Below are 20500 nucleotides of genomic sequence, written 5' to 3' on the forward strand. Positions count from 1 at the left end.
CCCCCCACCGCTCTCCCCTGCGGGGGCAGGAGGCAGAAGCTTGGTCCTCCGGCAACCAAGCTTCCCTCCTCCCCCGCTTCTTCCCACAGTTTGGTGCATTTCGGCCCCTCTGCCCCTCCTCCTCCCTCTTCCTGCCCACGATGGCCCTTGCGAGGGGGAGGGGGAAGAGCGGTAGCGTGCACACAGCTCCGCAGAGCAGGCAGAGAGGTAGGGACGGGCCTGGGGGAAGGGGGTGGAACAGGGCATATCCCTCCCAGCCCCCTGCCCTGAGCCGCTCAGGCAGGGGGCTGGGAGTACCCCCACAAGCCGAGCACCTCAGCCTTCTGCCCTGCACCTCCCACACCCCCCCCAGCCCCCTCCCCTGACCCCGAGCCGCCCCCCCCCCCCCGCCCCCTGCCCTGCTCCTCCACACACCCCCCAGCCCTCTGCCCTGCACCTTCACACACACCCCAGCCCTCTGCCCTGACCTCGAGTCGCCCCGCTCAGCCCGCTGCAGGCCTAGGTGAACAGAACCCCAGGCTGGAAGCGGTCTGAGCAGGCTGGCGGCATAAGATCAGCATTTTAATTTAATTTTAAATGAAGCTTCTTAAACATTTTGAAAACCTTGTTTATTTTACATACAACAATAGTTTAGTTATATAATATAGACTTATAGAGAGAGACCTTCTAAAAAACGTTAACATATATTACCGGCACACGAAACCTTAAATTAAAGTGAATAAATGAAGACTTGGCACTCTCACTGCGCGCCTCTCCCCCCCCCCCCCCCCCCCCTCCACCTCGACCGTCGCTGCCCAACCACCTGCTACCGCCCTCGCTGGGGCACCGGCAGCAGTGAACAATGGGGTGAACTCCACTGCTGCCACGTCCCTCCCCAGCCGGCAGGAAAGGCCAGGGCAAAAAGAAGGGTAAGGGCCCCGCCAAAAAGACTAGGCCCTCCATGACAGGGACTTCCCCCTCTACCACGGCCCCACCACCGGCATCGGCGTCTCTCCCCGTTGCTCTCTGCACCAGCTCTGCCGGTGCCCCTCTCTCGGCCCCCAGGGCATATGCCCAGGTGGTGGCGGCTTCCCCGCTGCCGCTACGTCATCTCTCCCGGCCACCACCTCTGCTACCATCTATAGCGGCCGGGGCCCCTTCCCCACCTTGACCAGGAAGCACGGCGTCCGTTGCCTCCTGGTGCCCGCCTCGCCCCATGTGGAGACCTACGTGTGGGCGTTGGCAAGGGTGGTGGGGCCCACGGCCATCATGGCGGCCTCCAAAATGTATGGGAAGGTAGTCGTCTTCCTGGCATTGGAGGCCGCTGCCCTAGAGGCAATGGAGAAGGGCCTGGCGGTGCGGGGCGTGTTCGTCCCCCTGGAGCCACTGGAGGACCTGGGCACCCGGTTGGTCCTGACCTCCGTCCCTCCCTAATGCTGCCTTGTTACCCACCCTCTCTGCCCTGAGGAAACTGATCTCAGTTGTCAGCCCTCTCCCACTGGGCTTCAAAGACCCCGCCCTCCGTCACATCCTCTCGTTCCGCCGGCAGGTGCAGCTTCAACTGCTGCCAGCGGTGCGTGATGGAGAGGCGCTCAAGGGGTCCTTTCTAGTCCCCTACCAGGGGGCCCGTTACCGAGTGCATTACTCTACTGGGGAGGCCTGGTGCTAACTCTGCCGGGTGATGGGGCACGTCCGGAGGGACTGCCCTTTGGCCTGGCACGGAGGAGCGTCCGGGACCCCTGAGCCCTGGCAGGGCGCCGGCCCCGTCATCGCTGGCTGCCTGGAGCCGCCCCTCCTCCTCCCCAGTCCACCACTGCTCCCTCTCAGGTGCTGGGGGCATCTCCCCCAGCATGCCCAGATGCGCGGGAGAGCTCTGCCTCCGCTGCATGTAGTCTGGCGGGGCCTATGGAGGAGGGTGCGGCGGGTTTACTGCCGGGTGTGGGAGAGCGCCCACCCCAGGGCGAATCTTCCCTCCCACATGCAGCCCCACCACTAGCTCCCCGAGCTCCAGTGCCACCGCCCCCGTCCCCCCCCCCCCCCCCCCCCCCCCCCCCCCCCCCGGCCCGACCCCTGTCCACTAGCCCACAGATGATGCCATGGAGGGCTGGGTCCAAGTACAGGGGAAGCGGGGCAAGCGGAAGGCTCAAGCACTACTCCTTCCATCTGATGCGGAGGCCCCCCCGAAAGACCAGGAAGGGGGCCACTGACACCGAGCCTTCTGCTTTGCCCCCGGGTGTATCCCATCTGCTAGAGCTGGCTGGGGATGACCTGGCAGCAATGGAGGGTAGCACGGCCCCATCTCTGGAGTCCCTCCCTGGGGGACCCCCCCCCAATGGATCCCCTCCTGCCCCCTTCCCACCTGACCTCCCTGCATGCTCCGAGGCGAGAGTCGCTTCGGGCGCCGGTGAGGAGGTCCCCGGGATGGTGGGTAGTGATCTTTCCCTCCATCTTTGAGGAGGTCGAGGCCCTGGGTCTGACCCCGGTCACCCAGGGGAGGACGACACTCTGCCAGTGGGCCTCGATCTGGGCGACCTCACCCCCGGCCCCCCCTTCCCCATGCTTTCTCCCCCTAACTGCTGCTTCTGCTCCTGCCTCCTGAGGAACCCCTGGACTCTTCCACCAGCCCGGCCACAGATGACCCCCCACTAATGGCTGCCAAGCCTATTGAGGCAACGGCCAGTGCCACGTGGCCGGGACCTGAGTCCTCAGGGGGGCATCCCTTGTTGATGCAGGGCAGCTGACCTCCTTCCCGGGTGGGGGCCCTACTGCTGCAGCCCCACCTATTGATGCCGTGGCCACAACACACACCTTGGAGCACGAGCCTGGTATCGTTGAGGGCCCCCTTCCCACTCCCCGGACCCCCGAGCCTGACCGAGAGGTGCCATCCCCCCGTAGCTCGGCTGCCGGGGCCCCCGGTCCCAACTCTGCCCTTCTCCCCAACCCTGCTTCTGACCCCTGCCCTGCCCCTGATGCCGACCCCGGCCCCCTCCCTTCCACCTTCCATGCTGCTATTGCCGCCCCTGGGGCCGTCTCCTTCCCCTTCCCGGACGATGACCCCCAGGGAGCGACCTTCGTGTTCCCCTGTCCCGACGCCCTAAGGGCTGCTATTTTCACTCCGCTGCTCCCACTGAGCCGGGGTCTGAGGCAGGCTGCGTGGCGCCGGCACTTCGGGCGCTACGCTGGGGGTCCGCCCCCTGTCTGCCGGTCTCGGTAGGCCATGGGACTTCGACAGGTGCCCCACTAGAGGACAGCCAGGGGCCTGTAACCCTGCCCCCTCGATAGGCTGCGAGAGGAGCTGTGAGAGTTTCTCCTGGATGCCCGTGGGTCCTGGAACAAGGTGCAGCTCTCTCCAGCTCTGGGGGGACTTTTATCAAATCCTCTGGGCTGTAAGGGCCATTTTGGGGGAGGGTAAAGGGACCGGGAGGCAGGCTGCTTCGGCCTACCAGTGGGCCCGCAGCTTCCATGACTCCTTGCTCTCCTACGGGGTAGGTCATGGTTTGGTGCGCGGCACAACGGGGGCCGTGAGTGCCCCTGCCAGCGAGGTTCCTCCCCCAGCCCTCCCCATGGCACCTATCATCTTCACAACATTAAACACCCGGGGCTGTAGGATGGGTCTCTGCAGGTGCCAGGTGCTCTCCTTCCTTCAGGAGGAGGGGTACTCTGTGGTTTTCCTGCAGGAGACCCATACGGTTCCAGCCGCCAAAGCAAGTTGGCGACTGGAGTGCGGGGACAGGGTCTATTTTAGCCATCTCACCACCACTTTGGCTGGGGTGGCTATCCTGTTGTCCCCCGACCTATGGCCTGAAGTGCTGGGGGTCGCTGAGGCTGTGCTGGGCTGCTTGCTGCACCTCCAGGTCTGCATGGAGGGGCTAGTGGTCAACCTCGTCAACGTTTATGCCCTGACATCGGGCCTGGAGCGGCTGCGTTTTTATCAGCAGGCGTCTGCCTTCCTCAGCTCCTTGGATCCTCGCGAGTGCCTGGTCCTGGGCAGGGACTTTAACACCACCCTCGAGGAGCGGGACCGCTCAGGGACTGAGCAGTGCCCGGCCGCCGCGGGCGTTCTCCAGGAGATTGTCAACCATCACTCCCTGGTGGATGTCTGGCGCGACCACCACCCGGACGATGTCTCGACGTTCACCTTCATCCGGGTGGAGGCCTGTCGGTCGTGCCACTCCCGGTTGGACCGCATTTATTTCTCACACAGTCACCTTTCACGGGCCCACTCCTCCAGCATCTGGCCGGCCCCGTTCTCAGACCACCACCTAGCAACCGTGACGGCCTCTCTCTGCGCGGAGAGGCCAGGGCCGCCCTATTGGCACTATAATAACAGCCTGTTGGCTTTGTGGCGTCCTTCTGGGAGTTCTGGCTGGCCTGGCGAGGGCATAGGCGCGCCTTTCCCTTGGCGCGGCGGTGATGGGACGTGGGGAAGGAGTGCGCCCGGCTCTTCTGCCGTGACTATACCCAGGGCGCCAGCCGATGGAGAGATGCGACGATAGAGCAGTTGGAACGGGAGGTCTTAGAGCTGGAGAGGCGTCTGGCTGCCAGCCCCGAGGATCCATCCCTCTGCGGAGCGTGCCAGGAGAAGCGGGAGGAGTTCTGGGCCCTCGAAGACCATCGGGCCCAGGGTGCCTTTGTTTGATCCCGCATCTGCCTCCTTCGGGAGATGGATTGTGGCTCCCGCTTCTTCTACGCCCTAGGGAAAAAGAGGGGGGCCAAGAAGCACGTCACCTGCCTCCTGGCAGAGGACGGCACCCCCCTCACAGATCTGGCAGAGATGTGGGGGAGGGCCAGGACCTTCTACGCAGGCCTTTTCTACCTGGATCCGACCGATCCTGACGCTTGCAAAGTGCTTTGGGACGGACTCCCAACGGTCAGCGCAGGTGACCGAGACCAGCTAGAGCTGCCTCTCGCTCTGTCCGAGTTCTCGGAAGCCCTCTGCCGCATGCCCACCAATAAATCTCTGGGCATGGACGTGCTGACCGTGGAGTTCTACCGCGTGTTCTGGGACGTCCTTGGCCCGGACCTTCTCATCGTCTGGGCTGAGTCCTTGGAGAGCAGGGTCCTCCCCCTGTTGTGCAGGCGAGCCGTGCTTGCCTTGCTCCCAAAGAAGGGGGACCCCCGCGACCTTCGGAATATCTCCTGGGCACTCTGCGAGCGTTCGGCTTCGGACCCCAGTTTGTGGGTTTTCTCCAGGTGCAGTACGCCTCCGTGGAGTGTCTGGTCAGGCTCAACTGGACCCTGATCAAGCCGGTCAGCTTCGGGCAGGGAGTACGGCGGGATGCCCCCTCTCGGGCTAGCTGTATGCTCTGGTGATTGAGCCCTTCCTCTGTCTTCTCTGCCAGAGGCTGACGGGGTTGGTGCTGCGGGAGCCGGAGCTGCGGCTGGTCCTGTCGGCATATGCTGATGACGTGCTCTTCGTGGTCCAGGACCCGGCCGACTTGGCGCGGGTGGAGGCTTGCCAGGCCGTCTACTCGACGGCCTCCTCCATCCGGGTCAACTGGGTCAAGAGCTCTGGCCTGGTGGTCGGGGACGGGTGGCAGGTGAGCTCCCTCCCACCCGCACTTCAGGCCATCTGGTGGAGCGCGGGTCCGCTGCTCTATCTTGGCATTTACCTTTCTGCCACGCATCCGTCTTCACCGGAGAACTGGCAAGGTTTAGAGGGGCAGGGTGGTAGAGCGGCTCCAGAGATGGACAGGACTACTCTGGTGCCTCTTCCTCCGAGGGAGGGCACTGGTGCTCAGTCAGCTAGTCCTGTCCATGCTCTGGCACCGGCTCTACACCCTGGTCCCGGCCCCGGATTTCCTGGACAACCTCTGGAAGTCGGTTCTGGAGTTCTTTTGGTCAGGACTGCACTGGGTCTCTGCAGGGGTCCTCTACCTACCCGTGGAGAAGGGAGGACAGGGCCTGAAGTGCCTGCGCACTCAGGTCCACGTCTTCCGCCTCCAGGCCCTGCAGAGGCTCCTTCATGGTGCAGGTAGTCCGGCGTGGAGCGTACTGGTGCACGCCTTCCTCCGAGGGCTCCGATACGACCGGCAGCTCCTTTATCTCCATTGGAGTGGTCTTCCGGGAGACCACTCTGGGCTGCCGGTCTTCTGGCCGCCGCCGAGGGGGCAGATCTCCTTGCGGAGCCCTTGCTACACAACCCCCAGCTCTGTGTGCAGGTGGCGGAGTCCCCCTCGGTGCGCCAGAGGTTGGTCCTGGCAGAAGTCACCAGAGTCGGAGACCTCCTGGACTACGACCGGGGAGACTGGCTGGATCCCCTGATGCTCGCTCGGCGCATGGGGCTCTCCAGACCTTGTACTCCCCGGCGCGTATTTCAGGAGGTGAGGGCCGCTTTACCGCCTACTGCTCGGGTCTTCCTCGACTGGGTCCTGCCAGAGGGCACGCCTTGCCCACCCTCCACCTCAGGCCCTCCTGACCTTTTCATCGGGCCCCTGCCCCGTGGACCTACCAGGCCACCCCACCCCTTTACCGTGAGCCGGCTGCACAAGTTGCAGCCAGTCCGGTTCCAGACCGCACCACGAAAACATTTGTACATACTCATGCGCCACACCCTTTATGTCCTCGCCCTTGCGTCCCGCCCCAACACAAAGTGGCGGGACCTTCTGCCACCTCTAGAGGGTGAGGAGCCCCGCTGGGCCAGCCTATAATTCCACCCTGGTCCCGAGGCCCACCGGGGATGTCAACTGGCGGATCCTTCATGGAGCCGTGAGCACGGGCGTGTACTTGGCCTGGTTCACTCCCCTCCCGGACACCTGCCCCTTTTGCGCTATGAGGGAGACCCTGGCGTGCACATATCTGGAATGTGCCAGGTTGCAGCCCCTATTCCGGCTCCTCTTGGATATATTATTATGTTTTTGGTTGTACTTTTCCCCTCACCTGTTCATCTACGCGCTCCCCATCCGTGGCCCCACAAAGTTGCAGGACCTCCTTGTCAACCTCCTCCTAGCCATGGCCAAAATGGTCATCTACAAAACCAGGAAGAGGAGGTTGGCTGACAGGGTTTTTCCGCTATTTCCGCTCCTCCGTCCGTTCACGCATCCGGGCACAGTTCCTCTGGGCGGCGTCTGCTGGCTCCCTTGACGCCTTCGAGGAGCAGTGGGCGCTGTCCGGGGTTCTCTACTCGGTGTCCCCATCAGGTTCCCTTCGTTTAACCCTGTGACCTCACTCCCGTTCCTGTTCTCATTAGTTGTCCTGTGCAATTATTTGGTATCACGGACCTGTGGATCCTCCCCTTAGGCTGGAGGGAGGTCCTTTAGCCCGCCCACTTTCCTGGATACCAGCAGGAGTACTCTGCTGTACCCGACTGGCCAGGGTCTATCACAGTTTAGATAAACATGTTATCTGTTGTTCATATAGTGTAAAAGGAAAATTTAAGTAATTGTTTCAAGTACATTTATTATTGAATTAGAACACTGACTCTAAGGAGATTATTTAGTAAAGGTTATAAGTTAAAGTAAAATTCACCTCTTGCAGTTGCTCTGAGAAAATCCAAAGAACAACAGATTCTCTGACCATTTGTGCTACTTAATCACCTTCCTGGTTAACACACTGATGTTTGATCAATTTCCTAATATGACAGTCCTTCATGATTACAATTTTTTTGGTGATGTATTAAATGTGACTATATGACTTCCTGTTTTCTATATGTATGCTGTCTAACCATTGTGTATGATCAGTTTACCTTTTTTCTGTGGCCATTTCTACAGTAGCCCTTTCTAAAATTTCCCACCATTGTTGTCTCAGCATCCAAAGTGTTACCACTACCTTATCTGCTCCACTCCTCTGTTTTTGGGAGATATTCCACAGCTTGCATATGTTGCTGCTTTTAACTTTCCTAAGTAGTAGCAGAGTGAAATTGACTAGGGTTATGAATATGATTAATTTGCACTCTGCCATTTTCACTTAGCAAAAATCTAAGCAGCAGCAAAGATACTCAAGTAATCTGTCTGAAGACTGAGGAAGATATTACCACAACTGTGCATGTTCAGTTAATTTTTAGAAGGTTTTCTTAGCAATTATAAGAGCTAGGAAAAAAATGTTAAATGAATACTCAGATTTTGTAGAGGTTGACAACACTCACCAAAGAAAGCTTTGTACCTGCAATGGGTGATAGGATTTTTTTCAAGCTATGCTCATGGTTACCAGTCTTCTCTTGGAGAGGTTCTTCCTTTCTAAATAGATGTCAAATATTTGTTTGGATTTATTTGAAATAGACTAAAGCGCATGCAGCTTCCTGTTTCTTTGGACACCACTATATAAAGTCTAAATGACGATCTAATTGCTTGTCTCATTGTTACTACTTTAGGACTCTTCAAGGCCATATTAAGTTAGATGTGTCCAGAGGCATGTAAGCAATGCTAGTCTACCCCCAGTAGATTCGTTTCTAGAAGACTTGCAGAACAGCTACATGGAGTTCTATGCATTTTTTTTTATTTAAAGCTTAGACTTGGAAGTACAGCGTGAGTCCAAGTTTGCTATGCTAGTGGTACAGAATTGGTTTCTGGGCAGAAGTGCCCAAACTTTCAACTGTCTATGTTCAGAACATTTTGGGTGTTTCTGTATAGCTAGTTGTTCTATGTTGAAATGTCTTTTTTTTTTCCCCCTCTCTCTTAGTAAATCTTTTTTTCTTGTTTCCATTGCACTCCATGACTGTTGCATAGGATTTTTGTTACTGTTTTTTCTGTTACTAAAATGAGCTTTTTTTTGTTAAAATTTTAGTGATTCATAAAAATATTGAGTCTTCAGAAGTGGTCTATTGCTGTTACTATACTTTTGGAGAAAAATTATACTACTTAATTATTCAGAAGGGTAGTAGTTGTAATAGATTCCCTCTCAACCACCCCACATTCCTGAAGAATGGAGGAGATAGTATGTTATTGTCTTGCTTTAAAAATGAACCGATTGGAGATAGTATTGGTGCGCTACATCAGTGAGTAGGCACATATTACTCACTTTTAAGGTGGCTCTCTGACTATGGATTTTAAGCTTTTCACGTTCCAGTCAATCATATGCAAGGAGAATGGGAGACAGTACTTGCAGTACATTTTTAATTACTTTTTGAAAATAAGAATTGGAGGTAAGTTACTTTTTTTGGTCTGGAGTATAACTTTCAGTCACACAGCTCATTGTAATGTGTCCTTTACTGGCATGGACTTGTCGTCAGCCTCTCTACCTGTTTCTCTGGCTCTCTGTCACCATAGTATCTTAGCTGATACCACCATCCTTGCTCTTCAGGGAGCTGACTGTGTTGCATTCTTGTATCTTCCAGAAAGGTGATGGAAAGATAAAGGCAAACGTTTGTCTTTGTTAGTTCAGAGGTTGAAAGGAAAGGAAAGGAAACGCTAAGAGTAGGAAAAAAGGATGCTGAAAAAATGGTATTTTAAATGGGATCACTTAGTAACTTCCCCATGTATCTAAGCATTTTTTCCATATCTTTTGATTTGTTTTGTGGTTCTTGAGCATTTTCAATTGCAGAGAGTATATACAGAAGAGAGTCAGGGTAGGTATCATTTTTATGCTAAAAAGCATAGGGAAAGGTATGTTTGCTTGTTTATCTCACCTTGGCTGTCTCCTCTTCTTGACAGAGAAATTTCTCCATGTCTGTAAACAGTGCTGCTGTCCTGCGGTTGATGGGACGAGGAGGAGGAACGGTGGTAGGGGCTCCTCGAGGTCGAAGTTCCTCTAGAGGTCGAGGTGAGCTGTTTTCTGAAGACTGGGATGATACAGTGGATGGGGGACAGATCTAGGTTAAATTGTCTGAAAAGTGACCACCATTATTTGGATAACACCAGTAGGGGATTTGGAATTATGCAGCCAAATAAAACTTCCAAATTCCTGCCCCCAAGGAACTTTCCCTTTAAAGGCCCTAACACAGCAGGGGTTGACGAAGGAGGGAAAGTGAATGTGGGAGATTACTAGGAATGCATGTTACGTACCTATCTGGTTCCTCTTTTGTATGTTTATTTTGTTAAATATATAAATGTGGATTGAAGGAGAGTGATGAAAGGAACAGTTTTGAGGTGGAATATCAAGGAAAGTGTAAGGTTGCTTGACTCAGAGTTGTAAAGAATATCCAACCATAAGAGATGGTATTAGAAAAAATTTGGGGTCGCTCATAAAAGAAGAGAACAGGAGCATTAATTAAGAAGTTGAAAGGGTTGGTTTTAACTTAAATCTGTGGTTTTCAACTGGGGGTTTGCAGAGGTCTTCCGAACGGTTCATCAGTTCATCTAGATATTTGCCTAGTTTTACAACAGGCTACGTAAAAAAAACTCTAGTGAAGTCAGTACATACTAAAATTTCATACAGACAACAACTTGTTTATACTGCTGCGTATACTATACACTGAAATGTAAGTACAATATTTATATTCCAGTTGATTTATTTTATAATTATATGGTAAAAATGAGAAAGCAAGCAATTTTTCAGTACTAGTGTGCTGTGACACTTTTGTATTTTTATGTGTGGTTTTGTAAGCAAGTAGTTTTTAAGTGACGTGAAACTTGGGGGTATGCAAGAAAACTCAGACTCCTGAAAGGAGTACAGTAGTCTGGGAAGGTTGGAGAGCCACTGACTTAAATGATCAGAAAGAAGTCCTTATCTATTCTGAGCAATACCTTAAATAACAAACTGAAAGAGATTAGTGGAGGCATAAGATCTCTCTTTGCAGTTTATTTTGTTCCCTGATAGCACTTTGTTTTGTCAATTTCACTACTTCACTAAAGTCATTTTCCCTTATTTGTTGGGTCCTTCCACACTGCAGCATTTAAAGCAAATGGGGAAATGTATCCTCAGATAATGCCAGGGAGGCTCAGGGTAAGGTATACTACTTGAACTTACTTTTCATTTGTTTTGAAAAGCAAAAATATATTTTTATGTTGATAGTATCCTTTAATTCTATAGCCTTCATGAGCACAACAATATGTTTTCATATATTAATAGATGTGGTTTGTTGCATATAGAATGCTAGAAGCTGGAGATGGAGAAGACTTGTTGGGTCATATCCATAGCCCAGCAAGTGCCGCATTTTTTCTCATTCTGTCCCATTTAATTTTAAATGTCCCTAAGTAGTGATATTTCCACTACCTCCCTTGAAAACAATTCCATAGCTATTGGATGTACAGAAGTTTTTCCTGATTTGGTTTTAAGGTTCCCCTTATTTCTAATTTTCTGTTCTCCCCCATAATTCCACTTCCTCCTTTGCATCTACACCTTTCAGATATTTGTGGACTGCTATCATGTGCCCCTTCTTAGTTGTTGTTTAGCTAAGCTGTATGTATTTAGACCTTTTATTGTCTCAATATCAGTTCCTGAGGACTCTAATTTTTTCCCCCTTCAAATTTTTCAGTATTTTTTTTTACTACTGAGTTGCCAAGGACTTATTTAAATATTTCAGGTACAGTTATACCAAAGAACTAGAGAGAGGGGCTTTTACTTCCCTGTTTGACATGATGCCAGTGTAACAGAATTGCATCAGCCTTTTCTGATGCCATACTTCATTCTTAACTGAAGTCTAATTTGCTCTGTCTCACTTAAGTGTGTGCTGGTATTACAGCTGTCCAGGTTTCTTTTTCCTGGTGAATATCTGTCTTTTGGACATTTTGCTCAGGTATGCTAGGGTTCAAATTTACAAACACTTATACTGCATACGGTGCTTGTTGGGTAATAAATGGTCATAGACTGGACCTCCAGCATGCATTTTTCCCCCCAAGTTGAATCTCAGTGTTTTCTGACCTTTTCTTATATATCCAAACCCCTTTGTATTTCTTTACCCTTCCTTTTTTATTTTGCAACTCTTGCATTTCTCTTCCCCTCGGTCACTAACATTTACAATGATAGACTAATTTAGTCAGATGCTGCCACCTGTACTCACAGTAAACATACTTACTTTTCAAATACTCCAATTGACTTCAATGGCATTACATGCAGAGTAAGATACTACTCACTGTGAATGAGAGGGGCAGAATCTGGCTGTAATCCAACAGTTCTTCAGTTCTGTCAAAAATAGTAAACAATTTTATCTTTAAAAGTTTTCTCCTCCAACATTTGGTTCATTATTTGTCTAGGGATAGGCATTATATTTATGGCATTATAATTAATAGAATCATTCTTCATTTCTTCTTTGAATATTGATACTGTATTTCTTTCAGTCTACCACTACCTACCCAGTTTTCAAGATAGCTAAATTTTTGTTCTGAGGAGTTAATCTTTCTTTGTTCAGATACAAGTTCCTCATTACTTCCAGTTGTCCAGACATCTCTTATCAAAAATATGAACTTTCACTATGGCTAACTTAATTGCCACATCTAATAGATGACTAGCTATGAGAGAAGTAATCTTTTTAAACACAATTTAACAATTCGCAATAACGCCGAAATACCCCATTACTTAATTTGAGTGCATTCCATAAATTTCTAGGCATGTACAAGTGGGTTTGTAGTTCTTAGTGCAGAAGTTTCTTTAGGCTATTTTAATGATCACTGTCAGTAAAAATTTTCAGTGAAACTGTATTCTGAAGTGTAACTTTACAATTAAGTTAGCATTATCAAGGCAGCTTAATCATAAAACCATCTGCTGGAGTGTGAAATTGCTCGTACCTAAAATCTCATACATTTTGTGTGGTGTCGCTTTAGTTGTGACCTAACAAGTTTTCTCTGTTCTAAAGTAATACTCCACAAGCAATCCAAGGTCATGCACTTGACCTTTCTTTCTAATTGATTTGTTTTCCTGGGAGCTCCCTGTGGAGTGTAGTTAAGCCCTGTGCTTGGAGGACTGGAATGTTTACATTCATGAAGGCGGGTGTCAGAAGGAAAGGATTTAAGTCTCTTTGTGGATTGGGCTACAGACTTAGACTTTTTTTGTTGCTGTTTTCCTGTTCAAGTAAGAGGCCATAACTGAGGCAGCTTTACCCAGCACTGTGCTGCCTATTTCTGAACTGAGGCATAAGGATGTTTTTCCTCCTATTTTTCCATTTTCACCTCTATTTCACAAATATCTAGGCCATAGACAACCTGAAATTCTACTTTAAAATATCTCTGAGTTGGGAAAATAAATTACAGCCAGATCAATTCTTACACACTGCTGTTATGGCAGTTCTTAATACTAAACCTCTAACAATTTGACTACATGGACACTGAATGCTACATGCTAATTTATTTGTGGGGAGGGGGCTAAAGCCACATCTACTTTCTACTTAATGTGTATGGTGTGACTAGAGACCCTTGATTGCCTAGGAGATCTTGGTTCTGTTCCAAGCTCTGCTAAAGATTTCCTGTGTGATCTTAGGCCGATAACTTAATATCTCTGTGCCTTAGTTCCTCATCTGTAAAATGGGGATAATACTTGCTTTGTCTTGGCTGTGTAGATGATAAGCTCTTCAGGGCAGAGACTCTCTCTCACTATATATATGTACAGCATCTAGCACATTGAGGTCTCTAGGTACTACTGTAGTAAAAATAATAAGAGCAGTGCTCCCCACCTCCAGTTACAGTGTTTTGAAAATGCCTCCTTTTTGGTCCTTTTCCTCTGTCTTTGCGTTAGAGAGGCTTCTGTACTCTCCATTCTGACTTTGAAATATCAGATAGACCTTGTGTTCTGTGCTTTGTCTATTCCACATTTACATCAAGACTGTCAGCCTCAGGTACTCTAGACTTCTCCTTCACTCTACTTCCATAAGAAAATTGGGAAGGTTGGAGAACTTGGTCACAAGAGAGTAAATTATGGGGCAAGATAAGGTTGAACAAAAACAGTTAACTTATTTTTAAATGCAATTTTCCCTTTCTGCACTAGGTACAGTCCATTTCAAATCATATTTGCTAAAACGTATTTTCTAACACATTATACAATGCAACCTGTTTTTTTAGTCAAGACGTGGCTTCAGTATCTTTATGCCTACCATATGACCATTTGTTTGGTGTTAATCTTTTTTCAGAATAATGGCGCTAGCTTTGATTATCTTTTTCATGTATTCTGCATGTGTTCATAAACCAAGTTTGTCTTTTTGGAGTATAATATAAGGCTAATGTGCTTCAGTGTCAATACTGCCAGTATTCTAGGATGCACTCTGTTTATACTGACCTATTGCATATTACCACATATTTATACACTTTCTGCTTCATTAGTTTTCTGCATCAGTTTCTTCTAGTTTTTCTATAGCTCTGTAGAAACTGCTTTGACACATCTTGATTATCTTTTCTGTGTGGTACTTATTACATCTTTCTCTCCTGTGTAAAATCTATGCATTTAATGGAACTGTGACATAATAGTCCAAGTTTCTTCTCCTCTTCTTCAGTCTATGCTATTTCACCTCCTTTCCCCTTGTTCTGTGTAGCTCTTCTGTGCATTACTTTGTGTGATGGACTATAACCAAGACTCAAATTACCTTATTTCCAAATCCCCAAAAATTATTTTCATGTTCACTTTAAACCTGCCCTATTTGGCAGCCTGTTAATTTGTCCTTCTCCATGAACAGCTCCAAACATGGTGATGAAGTGTGGTGTACAAGCTTGTGAGAAATGATGTGTCTTGAAACATAAATGTTAATTTCCAAAATCAGTTTCTTGGGAAACGTTTAGCTTTGAAATATTAAGCCAGTGGATTTAATCACTGCTACTATCCTCATGAGATGGAGGAAAGACTTGCCCACTATCAGGTTGCCGTGTCTCATTAAGGAGATTATAAGAAAATGAGGTCACATTGACATTAGAAAAGGGAAGTAAAGTTCTTTCTACAAATGTTTTTCTTTGGCTTTTTGTCTTTGCAGGCAGAGGCCGAGGAGAGAGTGGTTTCTACCAAAGAAGTTTTGACGAAGTGGAGGGTGGATTTGGGCGAGGAGGAGGCAGGGAAATGCATAGATCTCAGAGCTGGGAGGAAAGGTAACAGAAAAGCCTAGACTTGAAAATGTACTGTAGATGCACCTGCTTGGATCCCATTCTTGCACCCTTCATTCACAAAAGATATTTCAGAAAGGCTCAGTAGGAATGTGTACTGGTTGGTTGTCTTGGAATTTCTAAAATGGATACCATATAGCAGTGGTTCCCAAACTGGGGTTCGTGAAATGTTACAGGGGGTTCTCAGGAAAAAATTCCCTAATGGCGGACAGAACTGTCCCTAGGGATCTTGGGCAGCACAGGGCCAGCAGCCCAGAGCCCCTGGACTTCCAAGAGCTAAGCAGCTCAAAGCAAGCCTATCTATCACACTGAGGAGATATAAACTTCAAGACTCCTTATAAGAAATGGAAAGGGAGGTGGATTTTTTTGATATTTTTAAAATTAAATAGGCAGCTAGTATTGTTTTTAAAATTATTATGAAGAACATGTTTAAGCTTTGTTGTAACGTGCGTTGTTTGCCTGGACTGCTCAAGACCTGAATGCTTGTGTAGGAGGAACTCTTTGAGTTGGCTTCTTAAATACCTTTATGCTGTTTCACATCTGATACTCCTTGATGAAACATAGGAGCCTTGTCTTATAACAAGCTTATTCAAAGTGATACAAGCTACGAAAGTGAGATCTTGGAAGAGTGTTGCCATTTTCATAATATAATAAAAAAAACTGTAATGATAAATAATAATAATGAATAGTGTGTAATAAACAGTGTCTCATAAAAACAAATTTTATATTACTAAGATCACTGCTTTTATAATTTATATTCAGGTAAAGGAGAAAATCCCTGGAAATATTCATTTTTTAGGAGGGGGTTCACGAGACTTGACATTTTAGCGAAAGGGGTTCACAGGTTCTTAAAGTTTGGGAACCACTGCCATATAGTGATGATGCTAGAAACCCAGCTGTTACGAACAAAACACTGTTCAAAAGCTTATATTGCTGATGACTTGTGGGCATGAACAGAGCACTGCTTTGAGAAAGTGAGGTGTTCTAGAAACCTTCATTTCCATAGTAGCTATCTTTGGGTGAAAGTTTGTATAGCTCTCATAGAGAGGGCTCTTCTGTTAGTTTTAGCCTTTTGTCTGTTTGCAATGATTTAGGCCTAGATTTTTAAAGGTATTAAGGTGCCTAAAGATCTAGATAGGCTCCTGTTGGCATTTTCAAAAGCATCTGGACACCTAACTACCCTTAAAATTTTGGTCCCATAGCTCTAGTGAGAGAGAGGAAATGTGTGAGAGTTTCACCTGAAATGATGGCATTCTTCCAAAGCCTTGTTTGAAACTTTTATTCTGCCTTTCTAGGGGAGACAGGCGGTTTGAAAAACCAGGGCGAAAAGATCCAGGTAAGATAGTTACTATATAGGTATATATGCCATTCTAAACCTTATTATCCTCTAAAATGCATGATCAAAAAGTTCCTTAGAACATTCTTTGAGCTCTTGCTTGTTCTTGCTTTGTTTGAATCCTCTTCATCAGGAATTCCTTGAGGTTCTCATCTTTGTGTAATTGCTCTCTGTCAGAAGCAATATATTTTTGAAGTTGTAACAAATCCTCCACTTGAACTTCATCTGGAGCTTGCTGCTTACTTGGGGCAAGCCAGTCCGAACACACACGTGTTCCATTCTTGGCACTGACTTCAATTTGATTCTGGGGGCACATTCAAGGTGGCAGTGTTTGTCATGTAGATCCTGAAGTATTTGAGATCTGACTATCCCAGCAATTCTGTCCACCATGCTTTTTGATGGATTTGCAATTAGTCAAAATGCTCTTGCTGTTTTTCTCTTGATATACCTTCTGGAACATACAGCAGCATTTTCAGTGAGAGATTCTTGGCTGTGGAGCTCTTTGCTTTCACAGGAAATTAGTCAGAGCCATTGTCTGGCCATTTTTAAGGGACAGTGAAAGAGGTACCAGTTGTCTTATTTGAAGCATTATCCGCTAAGATGGCTTTTTGGTGAGTGTATGGGGAAGGCTTGGGGCAGAAAATATGTTGCCTGTTTGGAGGAGAAGTTTTCAAAAGCACAAAGGGCATTTAGGGGTCCAGTTACTGTAAGTCAGTAGGAACTGGGTGTCTAACAGCCCTTTATCTTTGAAAATCTCACCCCTTTAGGGTCAGTAGGTGTGTATTGCTAATTTTACAATGGTGCCAAGTTACCATGGTGATGGGTGTCTTAAAAAGGTTTTGTAATCACCATCTGATTTTCAAAGCCCTCTGAATCTCCTCTTCAGGTATCTGAGTTGATTATCGTGTTTTCTTAAGGTTGCTTAATTTTTTAGTTCCTAGGGTTTTGGCTCAAAAGACGACAAAGTTAAGAGAGGTGTCCCTAACTCTGCCTGACTTCCTTTTTCTGTAGGAGACATTGCTCCTAAGAATGACCAATTAGAGTTAATTTGAGGTTGTCTACATCTAACTTGATACTTCCATCTCATAACTCTTCTGCCTCCCCGTGTGTTCATGATTTACTATCTCTCTGAAAAAGTGGGGAAGGTCAAAAGATTAGCAATTTTCAGTGTTTCTGCTGTGGTGGTAGTTAGGGGTTATGGTTGATATTTTTGATATTCTAGTATGTAACTACAAAGTGGCCATTGTACTGTTTTGCAGCTCCTTCCTTGGAAATCTGTGGAGGAGCAAAACCCCAAACTAGCTCCTTTAAACAGAGCAGAGAATTCTTCCAAAGGCAAATGAGGGTAGAAATGGCAGACTGGAGGCACTAGTGGCTACAACAATAACTTGATTTAATGAAATTACATTTATTTTAGCACCTTTTCATCCTGACGGATGTGAAAACATTTTGCAATTTTACGAAACTATGCACAGAATTCACTTCATTTATTAATGAAACCACAGCAGCAGTTTAGCAGTGCAGATTGACACTACATGTCACTTTAGGATGAGAAGTAGATCTCTTCTAATTGAAATGGCATGAGGAATTTAGGTATGCAGGATATAATTACCCCAGCTGGAATTTTGTCAGGATGCCAGTGTTGATGCTCCTCTTCCTATAAAGCATGTCTTGGGATCTTCAGTAACCACAAATGGTCAAGATCTTGGCTTTGTATCTCATCTGAAAGAGTGTCCCTTTTCCTCCCCGCAACAGATTGTTGAGTTATTGATTTAGTATTTACTCAAAGGGAAGAATGCCAACTACCAGATCATTGGCATAACTTGCTGCTGTACCTGACTGTTTCTTTCACATCTCTTTCTGGTACTGTCCCAGTCTGATCCTGTTTAGCTTGTGAGAACAGACAGGATCACAGCATGAGGTGATATGGCTGAAGGCCATATTTGTAAACTGTTCAGATTTTTAATATAAAATACTCTCAGGGTTTTAACTATATCCACTTAGATTTGCCTGTCACTCTTCTAAGGATTTGTGCGCCTGGGAGAAGGAAAATCTTGACTTCCTTCCTTCCTTAATCTCCTAACCAAAAAGGGCTGGTCAGCACAAAATGATGATTTAGTTTCATTTCAACCTTGGTCAGTAATGGGAAAAAGTCACTGCTATGTAATGGTTTTTTAGTGGCTTATGTAAAATGATTTGGGGTCAAAAGGGTCCTAGTTTCACTTTCTAGTAGACACATTCCTATCACCAAAAAACACAGTTAACACTGTTAGCAATCTTAGCCAAGAGGTGAAGGACTGAATTGGCATGAAAGTAAATTTATCACCGAGAGATGCTCTCTCAAGTTCAGGGATGAAGTTCATTAGTAAAGGAGTGCAGTGACTTGTTACCATTATCCATGCTAAACCTGACGGGGGCTTTAGGTTCCCACTTTTGCACTTTCCACCAACAGCATCATCTTTGCCCAAACCAACCAATAATAGTGTGTTCTCCAATAAAGCCTTGAGTGCTCTCTGACCAGATATTTACTGAATCACCAGGTCTTTGTGTCCCTCTGTGTTGTGGGTGGTCAAAATATCATAGATAAGTAGAAACTAGAAAGCAGGAAATAAACCACTCTAGAATATTTTGGTAATTCAGAAATCATGGCACCCCCAGGAAAATATCTTAAGTTTAAAAAAAATAAAAGATTAAGAAACCCCATACAAATCCCCCAATAAATAGGATTAATTTTCAAATGTTTTATCATTAATTGATACACAGCTAACTTCATGGAGGGATAATGATCACATTTTTTAGTATTCAGAATGAGTTTTCCAGCTGATGCAATCAATTCACAAACTGAACAGCAACCCTCAGTGTTGGTATTGATATTCAAGGCAAAGGTGCACTATACATTGGAGGAGTTACTATGCAAATTGCCATAGGCCCTATGGCTTTCAGCCAGAAATACCCAAAGATGCTTCTCAAAGGCTTAGATTATTTGCCAATTAAACAAGTCATATGTTAGATCACTGACATCTAGAAAAATCACATGGAAAGGCAAATGCCAGTCCAGTTTTTACAGCGCATCTGATCTTAAACAAGTCCATCAGTTTCTAAGCAGGAATAGTGATCAACGAATACATGTTTTACTGTTAACACATCACAAATGTTTATGATTTACAAGACACTTAGAAAGTCAGTGTTAAATGTGGCAAATAGATTTCCATCTTAGTGCTTATTTATGCCTTTCATGTGAGGAATATTTGAACATTAAAAAGAACAAGCTTAATTATATACAAGATGTTAAATTTTTTTTACCTCTTTTAACCTTGTTGCTTTTAAAAGTTAAAAACAGAGCTATAATGAATGGTTTAAAACAGAAGATGTAAAAGTCAAAATACTCAATACGGTATAGTCAGAATTACCCTGACTCTAAGGATACTTATGTTACCTGGGATATGTCCATAGCTCTGGTATGGTCTCGCCATTCAATGTCCTTAGTATAGATTGAGATGTATTATTACACTCCTGAACTGCAGAACAATTGAGTTATACAGGATTATGTTACTTAAAGTGGAGAATTGTCAGTATATGTAAAGCAGCTCCGTACTCATATTTGAACTATTTTTGTACTTTATTCCATGCTTAATGAAGTATTTACAGTACAATTTCTTGTTCTGCTGCTGCTTTTTAAGGGTTGTCCTCTGTACTGTAGGATATTGGTTTGGGGCTTAAAAATAGAAAAGGATAAATATAGCACAACCCCCCCCCCCTTCCCTCCTCTCCCCCCTTTCCATATCTTGGGGGTATGGTCAATAATGTTATGAAGAGAAACAGCTGAACTTTAAAGTGCACGTGCAGTACCAACTATGAAAAGTGAGGACAAAGGCAATTTAATGTACATTAATACAAGATGTTGTTTGCTATTACTGTACAGGCACTACAGTGGGTTAAAATATGGTTCCATTATACTGAGAGTGAAAGACATAATATTGAAAGTATCCATTCTCAATAATAAAACCAGCCCTTGAAGCCTATAGCATTGTAGGGAAGGAATATGGAAACATTTTCAGAGCAATGAACTATTTTTGAATTCAGAGATTGGCCACCTGCCCTCCAGTTCATGATTGCATGGACCTCCTCCTTCCTGTGGTACATAACACATTCCTGTGACAACTACAACAATAGTTAACATGGAAAAGTAATATTTTAATATCTCTTTAGCTGTCTTTTTAATAGAAATTACCTTCTGGAAATGAGGTACAACTGGCACCTTATGACAAAACAGTTGTCCTACCAGGTTCTCCGT

General features: G+C 46.8%; 1 protein-coding gene across 1 annotated transcript in view; it reads left to right on the plus strand.

The window, feature by feature from the left end:
- GIGYF2 (GRB10 interacting GYF protein 2) overlaps nt 1-20500 on the plus strand; it is a 162584-nt gene that overhangs the window by 43552 nt on the left and 98532 nt on the right. Inside the window, exons 5-7 of the mRNA XM_026649890.2 lie at nt 9567-9675; nt 14744-14855; nt 16166-16206. Coding sequence (XP_026505675.1) covers nt 9567-9675; nt 14744-14855; nt 16166-16206 — 262 coding nt within the window. The remainder of the gene's footprint in view (nt 1-9566; nt 9676-14743; nt 14856-16165; nt 16207-20500) is intronic.

This window comes from Terrapene carolina, unplaced genomic scaffold (genome assembly GCF_002925995.2).
Source record: "Terrapene carolina triunguis isolate 2854851 unplaced genomic scaffold, T_m_triunguis-2.0 Scaffold88, whole genome shotgun sequence".
Lineage (NCBI taxonomy): Eukaryota > Metazoa > Chordata > Testudines > Emydidae > Terrapene > Terrapene triunguis.